Genomic DNA, 10,669 nt, shown 5'->3' with positions numbered 1-10,669 from the left:
GGTTAAAACCTTGCCTGATAATTATGAACTGTGTGATCTCTATATACCTCAAGCTGTTCCTTAAAAGTAATCTGTTAAATCCTTTCAGTGTTTGTGTTTAGAATATTAGACCACTGGCAGAACATAGTCCTTTACTAGTGGGGATTTATTTTCTGTAGAAAAGTATCAGAGGATTTAGAGCCAGAAGAAATGGAGAGATCATCTAATCTACTATTCTCCTTATTTTATACCTAAGGAAAAAGACTCCAAGAGATTTAAGTAACTTGCTCAGGATCACATAGCTATAACCAGATTTAGAAATCAAATAGTAGAACCTGGATTGAGAAATAGAATCTTCTGATTGCAGCAAAGAGAATGAAGCTCAATCAACCACTTTTTATGAAAGGGCTATAACTTTAGAATTTCAGGGCATGATGATTGGTTAATTGGTTAAACCCCACTTTAACAAATTGACACATGATTATCAGTTGATTAACACTTATTACCTGTGTTACCTTGGACAAAAATGAAGCTAACACGTCTAACAAGATTTTCTCTGAAGTTCTTTTCATCTCTAAGACTGGCACCGTGATTTCTAATGAACCTGTCAAAATCTCTATGATCCTTAGTTAGCGAGAGAGCCAGTGCTTATTGGGTGTTTTTTTTTGTTTGTTTGTTTGTTTTTTGGTGATGAAAAGATGCCATACAAAACATCTATGATCAAGAGAGGGAATAGGCCATTCCTGTAACAAGATCCACCTGGAATACATAAAATTATACTAAAAGACCCAGAGCAAAGCCTGTATTGCATTGAGTAGGTCTGCGGAAGTATAAAGATAAGAATCACTTGGTATGAAAATCATATTTTGATTACAGTCTGTAATTGTGGAAGACTTCCAGGTCTGAATCTATGATCCTATGAATATTACACTAATGAGATCTGTTGTGAAGAGTTTGAAAATGATATATTCAGTATCATTGTGATATGTCCTGATGGAGCAGGTAGGTAGTACAGTGGATAGAGCACCAGTGCAGGAGTCAGGAGGAACTGAGTTCAAATCTAACCTCAGACACTTGACACACACTAGCTGTGTGACCTTGGGGAAATCACTTAATCCCAGTTGCCTCATCCTGGGTCATCTCCAGTCATTCTGATGAATATCTGGTCACTGGATTCAGATGGCTCTAGAGGAGAAGTGAGGCTGGTGACCTGCACAGCCCTCCCTCACTCAAAACTAAAGTCAAGTGCAAGTCACGTCATTATTTCTCTGATGGCATCGTCTTCTTCGGCAACAGACTGATCATATCAGTTAGCTTTATCAATTGTATCTCTTACGAATACCGGGCATACTGCTTTATACTTTGGTACTTAATGTCTGTTGAATGAGAAAATTAAAACTATGTGTCCTCTCAATGTTCACATTTTAAAACCTCTTAGGGTCCCTCTTAGTGTATTGCAGGTGATCACACAGGTAATAATGTTAGAAATAGAATTTTAGTCCAGGTCTTCCTTGATTCCAGATCCAGTACTCTTTTCAAACCATCTATTCTTCAGTTGAACTGCCAACTCTTTCCCTGAGTCCCACCATGCTTTGTACCACATTAATGAACTTGCCATGTAATTATTTTGTAAATTTTTATTCATCCTGGTCACCCTCCACTGGATCCTACCCAGCCTGGCAAGTTACCTTCCTTATATTCATAAGACTTTATATTTAAAACTGAAAGGAACTGGGATGTCATTCAATCCAACATGTATTAATAGGCATAAGCTCCATGAAGCTGGTTACCATATCTTACTGAAAAACTCTTATCCATCTTACCCATGGCCTAATAAAGTGCCTTGCACGCAGTAAGTGATTAAAAAATCTTTGTTGAGTTTAATTGAAGCAATTTCATCTATTCTCAGTTTCAGTAATTGACTCTATGCAATCATTTCCAAATCTGTATATTCCACCCCACTGACCTTCAGTTCCTAATTTCTGTGTGCTAGAATCTTCAGCTCAATATACTTGTAACACCTCAGCTTTGACATGTATAGAAAAATGAACTTATCTTGACCCTTAAAGCTCCCCTGCCATCCAAATTCTGTATTTTAATAATCACCATTATCACTAATACCCAAAATTGAAACCTCAAAGCCATCTTTAACTTCTCCATTGTCTTCCACTGTCATCCAGTTAATTGCTTGGTCATATCATTTCTACCAAGACAATGCCGTTCATATCTGTCCTCCATACTCAAACTGCTACCACTTAAGATCAGCAATCATCAGTTTTTCCCTGGATTATGGAATAGCCATCTACCTAGTTTTCTTGCCTCTGGTTTCTTGTTTCCTTCTTGGAATTAATTGTTCTTTAAATGTTTGATAGAATTTTCTTGTAAATCCATCTGGCCCAGGAGATTTTTTTAATAGGGAGTTCATTGATGGCTTGTTCATTTTCCTTTTTTGAGATGGGGTTAAGTATTTTACTTTCTCTTCTGTTAATCTGGGCAATTTATATATTAGTAAATAAATATTCAACCATTTCACTAAGATTGTCGCGTTTATGGGCATACTTTTGTTGTTTCTCTATTCTTGACCCAGTTGCCAAATAATCTCTAAAGCAGCTAAGAATCTAATCTGGAAGGGACATCAGAGATCATCCAGTTTAGTTGGCTCCTCAACAATAGTAAAATACTCTGGTCATCCAGTCTTTGCTGGAAGATCTCTAGTGCAAGTAAATGCATTATTCCAAGATGGTCCATTCCATTTTTTATACTTTTGAAAGGAAGTTTATACTTGCATTACACTGAAATATACTTCTCCAAAATTTTCCCCCTTTGCTCCTAGTTCTGTCCCCTAAGCCAAGAAAAAGAAGTTATGTGCTTTCACATGATAGTGTTTGAAGGTCATATTTTTGCCTGAGTCTTCTCTTCTCCAGGCTAAACATCAGTTCTTTCCCCTGTGTAAAAATCAGTGTGGTATCCATAGCAGCTGCTATGAATATGCATATGCATTTCCAGGGTAGTTTCACAAAATATAATAGATTCTTCTTCAAAGGCAAAATCAAAATATTTATTCAGAACTTCAGTATTAGGATACCAAGTTGTAAGATTTAGCAAGGTACTCATTATCAATTCAGAAGGCACCAACATCTTAAGCATTCTCTCTGTTAGGCGTCCCCACAAGCAAGTTCCCTATAGCAAGCTCCTCCCTCTGTTCCTTTTCCTTTGGGCAAGATCCTACCACAATGGGCTCCATGTGATTCAGGTTCTTTGTGACTCAGGCAGTATCACAGCTGTGAATCAGGCCAGAGCTCAATGCAGGTCACATGTAAAGGCCTATAATGGATGATGAAGATCTTCCTATTCCAGTAATGTTACAACCTGACCCTTGTATGGCATGATTTCCGTTTTTTAAATAATCTTGGTCTTCCTTCACTATCCAGTTTCTCAGTGTACCTTCCTTGTATTCATAAGACCTTAGTATTTTTAATATTTTTTCCCCAATTACATGATAAAATGTTGTCACACAGGTAGGTATTGAAGCCAGGTTCTCTCCAGAACACTAATATAATATCCAGTATGAGGTTCTGAAAATAGCTTGGCTAGGGCAGAATCCAATGAGACTATCACTTTTGAATTTCTGTACATTATACATAGCAGCTTTCTGTAAATATTTAATAACTAGCTCTCCCCCAAAAGAAAAAAAGTGGAACACATGACACGCTTTTAAATTTAATCTGTATTATTAACTTTTCTTCATCATTAGGTCATATTATCTTTCATCATTGGTCATTAACATTTTCTCTATTAAGTCTAGACAGCTAACAAAATAATAAACCAAGCGCTGATTTGTAGCACTTGCCAATTTATGAGGTGTAAATGCTCACACTAAAAATTAAATCAGCTCCTACGTGCTTGTATGAGTTGGCCCTAGCATATCCCAGTTATGCCTCTTAATGATTTCTAAAATTTAATTTTTGGCTGCTGTATCACACTTGACATATTGAAATTGCAATCCACTAAAACTCCCAAATCTTTTGAATCCAAATATTTCTACTGAAGCTTCCTGTATTCTGTCCTTGGGAAATTGATTTTTTGAAACCCAACGTGTAAGATTTTCTCTCAAACTTTATTATAATCAGTGTCACATTCTGGCATAGCAAGGCCTTTTTGGATTTTGCCCTTGGATTTTGCCTCATTAATTTAAAATGTTAACTCTCAGCTTTGTATTATCTGCAAATTTGGTTAAGTTTGGCATTTATATGTTTACCTAAGTAATTAATAAAAATACTAAAATGTACAAGCCAAAAATGAATACTAACAACACTCATTGGGAAAGAAACTTCCCAAGTTGACATTGAGCCAGTAATGACCACTTTTTCAGTCCAGCTGTCCAACCGGAATTGAATCCACCTACTTGTATAATAATCTAGCCTACATTTTCTTCTTCACAAAGATATTATGAGAGACTTTATCAAATTCTTTGTGTATATATGGATAAAATACATTTATTTCAATTTTCCTTTGGTCTACCAATCTAATAACTCTGTAAAATCAGGTTAATCTGTTTCAGTGTCTTCTTGATAAAACCATTCTGGCCCTTTCCAATCACTGTTTTCAAGATACTTATAAACCATTTATTTAATAATAGGTTTTAGAACTTCTCCAGGAAATGGTCGGTGGGCTTAGAACTTAGAGACTACACTATTTCCTTTTTTATTAAGGACATTTGCCCTTTTCCTGTTCTGCAGCATCTTTTCTATTCTTTCTTAACTCTCAGTTATCACCTGCAGCAGCTTAGTAGTCTCACTTGCTACTTCTTTTGGAACCCTGGAATATAATTCATTTAGCCTTGGTTGCTTGATCTCATCTCTGTATTATGCATGTATGATCATGTCATTGTACCATTTCAAAACCTTTAGTGACTCTCCTTTGCTTATGAAAGAACATGAAAATTTGTTAGCCTAGCTTCAGCTAATCTATGCAACCTTATTTTACTCTATTACCCTTTAATACCTCACCTTGTGAAAACATTGTACTATGCCATTTGTACATGATCTGACTCATAGATTTAGAGGTAGAAGGAAACTTAGAAATTGTGATATCAACCAACGTATTAGGGGAGAGAGAGAGAGAGAGAGAGAGAGAGAGAGAGAGAGAGAGAGAGAGAGAGAGAGAATGATTAGCTCAGGGTCACACAGTTAGCAAGTGTCCCAAGTCTTCATGTCTCCAGGTTCAGCAATCTCTCCATTATACACATATTCCTCAGTTTGTTCTACTCTCTTACTTCTGTAACGTTGCCTCATATGTATATTTTTCTATTTTGTAAGTTTTAAATTTTTTATTTTTTTATTTTTTAATTGAATTATTTTGTTTTCAGTGTTCAACAATCACTTCCATATATCTTAGATTTTTTCCACTCCCTCCTTCTTATTTCACCCTTCCTCCCCACTTCCTCCCTGAGATGCTGTAAAATCTTATATAGGTTCTCCATGTACATTCCAATTAAATGCATGTTGCATAGAAGAATTAAAATGAATGGAGGAGACCATAAAACAAAACAAAACATAACATAATACAAAAGAAAATGGTCTCTTTCTGTCTGTGATCCAATTTCATAGTTCGTTCTCTGGATGTGGAACGTGTTTTGCCTCAAGAGCCCATTGGAAATTTTTTAAGTTCATGCATTTCAATGAAATACAAAGTCTACCAGAAAAATTCCTCTCACATTGTGGTGGTTGCTATGTACATAGTTCTCCTGGTTCTGCTCCTTTCACTCAGCATCAATTCATGTAAGTCTTCAGGCCTCTCTGAAGTCTTCCTGTTCATCATTTCTTATAGCACAATAGTATTCCATTACATTCATATACCACAATTTATTTAGCCATTCCCCAGTTGGTGGGCATCCGCTTGATTTCCAGTTTTTGGACACCACAAAGGGAGCTGCTATAAATATGTTTGTACATGTGGGACCCTTTCCCATTTTTATGATCTCTTGGGGATACAGTCCTAGAAGCAATATTGCTGGGTCAGAGGGTATGCACATTTTTGTATCCCTTTGGACATAGTTCCACATTGCTCTCCAGAATGGTTGGGTCAGCTCACAGCTCCAGCAGCAGTAAATTAGTGTGCCAAGTCTCCCACCTCTTCTCCAACATTTATCATCTTCCTGTTTTGTCATATTAGCCAATCTGATAGGTATAATATGGTATCTCAGAGTTGTTTTGGTTTACATCTGTCCAATTAATAGTGAAGAGCATTTTTTCATATGACAGTAGATATCTTTAATTTCTTCCTCTGAAAACTGTCTGTTCATATCCTTTGACCGTTTATCAACTGGGGAATATTAATTATCTTAATTGCTTTTTGAGAAGGACTGTATATACGTAATGATATCATCAACTGTGAAATCTCAAAAGCGAGTGACCATGATAGTTTTCTCTGTAGCCCAGTGCTGGATTTCTGCATCGCCAAAAATTAGGAAGAATATCCATCCAGGGAATAAAACGCCAGCTGATATAAAGAATATATGCTTCCAGCCATTTATTGGGTCCTATAGATACAAAAAGTCAGAATAGAATCAGTTCAAATCTTTTCATACCTCTTTATCTCATAAATATCCTGGATTGTGAAGATGTATTAAGAGACTCAAGGGAAAGAAAGGTTGCTGGTAGATTTCCCTTTATTGTTCTTGATACAAGTTATTTTCGTTAAATGACTAGAAGTAAAAGGAAGTTATAGAATAAAGACATTTCTTGTTTAAAATGATGGCATATTATTTTGTATCAGCAATCATATATTGTCCATAATTGAGAAGTTTAGATAGGAAAGATTTAAGCTTCATAAAAGTTCTTATCTACCTTTTCCTGCACCCTCCACACAAGTATCCCTCTTCATTTTTCTTCCTCCTGTCCCTCAATTTGTAGTTTCCTACTCTCCTTCATATTTTGTCTTCTTCTTTTATAAAATAAGATCCTTGAGAGTAAGGACCATCTATTTTGTTATTGTTTTTGTTTTATTCCAAGTACTTGTTCAATTCCTATGACATAATATGAGCTCAAATAAAAATGTCTATTTATTGAAGGATGAGCCTAATAGTTTTCGTAGAGAGAGAGATCCATTGTATACCTATCTCTCTCTATGACGACTATAAGGTTCATCCTTCCCTTTGCCTGTGTTGTCATTAAATATTATGAGATTAGTTAACTATCCAATTAAACACAACCAAATGAACCCTATGAAAGCCACATTCCATCAAAATTCACCCAAGGTAAGATTTACAAAGAAGTCACTGGAAGGCCCAATGACCCCTTTCGTAGGGCTCTGACAGATAGTACTTTTCATGCTAAAGACTTTGTTTCCTCATTGAAAAGTTTCTTGTGAGTGAAGAATTTGCCTCACTTCAACAATTTCTGAAGTATTTTTAGCAAGTTGATTGTTACTAAATTAACAGCATCCACAAAGTATTTTTAGTCCATTTCACATATCTGTGCTATATTTCTCTCTTCAATATGATTGGTTTAGGCAAAATTACATTATTTTTGAGAGAGTATGTCTTACCTGACTAATGAGTAATCCAGTAAGATTTGGAACCATGAGTGAAATTATCATTCCAAAAAAATAAGTAATTCCTGAGACAAAACCACTGTACCTATGAAGGAAAAACATTTTTTATACATTCTAGCTTAAGCATTTGGACCACAATATTAAAAGCAACTTGCAGTCCATGTGTTTCATAAGAGTATGAGCACTTCAAAAAATATAGGGCAATAATTATTAAAATCAAGTAGTCTTCTGTATTGAACACATTGTCAAATGTTGGGTGAACAACTCAAACAGCTTATATTCTATTATGGAGACAACATATGCATTAATCAGTCTGTGCTCTCAAGGATCTTATAGCCTAAGAAGGAAAGATAACTTGTAAACAAGTACAAAAAGATTATACACAGAAATTGAAGTAGAGGGAAGGTACTGAAATTAAACAAGAAGGCATTAGAAATAATAATCTATTAATAAGTATATATAAAATAAGTGTTAACAAATACAAAGAAGTTGTTTTAGGAAAAGGGACTAGAAATTGAGAGTTTAGGAATGATTTTATGTACAAGGGTAGTATTTGAGCAAAGATCTGAAGGATACAGAGATTCTAAGAGGTTGAGGGGAGGAGGGATTTCACTGGGAGGGCAAAGTGTTTAAACATCATGGACCCCAGCATACACAGGAGGGCTTGTTATACAGGTTCTTAGAAATGCTTCTCTCAGAGGAAAGCAACTTTTGAGGGGTCAACAATCACTTTGATCAAGCACATACATCATTCAGTTAGTTCAGGGGGAAAATTCAGCACCCTAAACTTCAGAGAAAAAACAAATAGAGAAACAAAGATCAACAGACAGGACTTCTAGCTCTCTGATCATAAGCAATACACAAATGAGAGATCAACAGATGGATCCAACTGTCTGACCATACATACATAGTTACCAGAGAGAGAAGCACCAACATCTGGCTTTTCAAAGCTGGAGGTGCTGCTTAACAGTTGCCCAGAATCTGCTCTGGCCAATCACTTCCAATGAGTAAGCCCCAAAATAAAACCTCACCTCAGAGTGTTTGTAAAATTTTCAGAGCCAGAGGGCATCAAAGCTCTTGATAATCACTGCCTCATTAGAAATTAACAAAAGATGTGGGCCTTCCTATAAATGGGAAGGCCCATTAATGAGTATGGAAGATCTTTAACTCTCATAATTATCATTACAGTGGTACAGTGGCTAAACTGTTGAGCCTGTTGTCCATTAAAATCTGTGTTTAAATTCCCACCTTCTTGCAAATAGATTTAAGGGTTCATCCATTGCTTGTATATAGACAAGAATGGTTGAGACAACTGTCATCACAGACCTCCACTCTTATCAGTGATTTTCTTAATATTGTCATTCTCCCATACATTGATACCCTCTAGACAGCTGTGTAGGATATTGTATAGAATGATGGATGGGGAATCAGGAAGACCTGAGTTCAAATTCTGACTCAGATATTTATTAACTATGTCACCAGGAGTACACCATATTAGTTTCTGCTCATGGTGGATTCACAGGATAATTTTACCAAATTTGTAAGAAGAGTTAGCATCCAGACTATGCAAGTTGTTTTCAAAAATTTAGAAAGAAATCACATTAACAGAATTATTTTCTGAAATAAATATCATCCTAATAAAAACAGGGAAGAAAAATAATGAGAACTATAGGTCAATATCATTGAGAGACATGATTATTAATAACCAATAATTTGAGGAGATTAAGAGTTCTCTTCTTCTAAAGATCTGATTTTTTAAAAAGTTCATTCTCTTGAAGGACATTGCTGATAATAACACTGGACTAAATTTCTAGTTCAAGACCCTACCCTGGCTTGGGTGGGACATATGTTCTGTGAAGAGATAGTCCAAAGCTGGAAGAGGTCTGGGTATAGAGGTAGTTTCACTGTCCAAGGCTGACATGATAGCACTCTCAGCCCCTCATTTTAACATTGACCACCTCCCACTGAGTTAGCCAGTCTGAGTTGATTGTCACTCCTCTTCTAAAAGAATATATAAGCCCTGAGCCCACTGCTGTGATTGTCTTTGGTCTAAGAGAGATGGCCAAATGACCATCTTTTTATTAATGTTGTACTGACCTAGTTAATAAAGTGATTAAACTACCCAGAAACTACATCTCTTGAAATTTTTCATCATTATATTAATTAACATCAATTCAAAGAAATTTAATTTAATTTAATTTAAAACACTATGGTGATTTATAAAAGAAATTGTTTATTATGACCAAATTGATTTTACAGCGATGGAAGGAGGGTTTATCAGTAGTAAAACAATCAATAGAATGTAATATTTTCAAAATAAAAAAACTCAAAACTACTTGATTATCTCAACTGATGTGGAAAGACCTTTGGCAAAGTATAACACTGATTTTATTTTTAAAACACTACAAAGTACACAGGCATAAGCAGAAATTTCTTAATAACATAAACATTACCCAGAAAATATATAATATGTCCTGGTGATATTTTAGGACCAGTTCCCATAAATACGGGAGTCAAAACAAGACTCTCCACTCTCACTGCTACTACTACTACTACTACTACTGCTGCTGCTGCTGCTGCTGCTGCTGCTGCTGCTGCTGCTGCTGCTGCTGCTGCTGCTGCTACTACTACTACTACTACTACTACTACTACTACTACTACTACTTCTCCTTACTATCATTTAATATTCTGAAAGTGCTAGCAATACTAATAAATCAAGAGGAAGATATCAAAGATAGATAAAGAATAAAACTATCCTTATTTGTGAACAACATGATAATATACTTGGAAAATCCTAGAAATTGAACAAAAATATTGGTTGATAAAGTAAATAACCAACAAAGTTATAGACTACAAAATAAACTCCCCCAAATTAATGGTATTTCTGTATAATAACAAAATTCAAAAGAATATAATCGAAAATGAAATCCTTTTCAAAATAACAACAAAACGCTTGAAATATATGGCAGTCAATTTACTGAAACACACAAAAGTTATATAATTCAATTACAAAATGGTCCTTAAAGAAATACAGAGCAACTCTAATAGTTGAAGGAATGAATATTCTTTCATGCGCCATTACAGTAATGTTACTGTTTGCTCAGTTATGTCTGAGTCTTCATGATCCCACAGACTA

At 35.4% G+C, this 10,669-nt stretch overlaps 1 protein-coding gene across 1 annotated transcript in view; it reads right to left on the bottom strand.

The window, feature by feature from the left end:
* Positions 1-6,379: 6,379 nt before the first annotated feature.
* LOC140504941 (sodium-dependent phosphate transport protein 3-like) overlaps positions 6,380-10,669 on the bottom strand; it is a 38,566-nt gene continuing 34,276 nt past the window's right edge. The window contains exons 10-11 of the mRNA XM_072610421.1: positions 7,528-7,618; positions 6,380-6,520 (exon numbers count right to left, since the gene is read on the bottom strand). Coding sequence (XP_072466522.1) covers positions 6,380-6,520; positions 7,528-7,618 — 232 coding nt within the window. The remainder of the gene's footprint in view (positions 6,521-7,527; positions 7,619-10,669) is intronic.

This window comes from Notamacropus eugenii, chromosome 5, assembly GCF_028372415.1.
Source record: "Notamacropus eugenii isolate mMacEug1 chromosome 5, mMacEug1.pri_v2, whole genome shotgun sequence".
Classification (NCBI taxonomy): domain Eukaryota; kingdom Metazoa; phylum Chordata; class Mammalia; order Diprotodontia; family Macropodidae; genus Notamacropus; species Notamacropus eugenii.
This window is presented reverse-complemented; position numbering and strand designations above follow the sequence as displayed.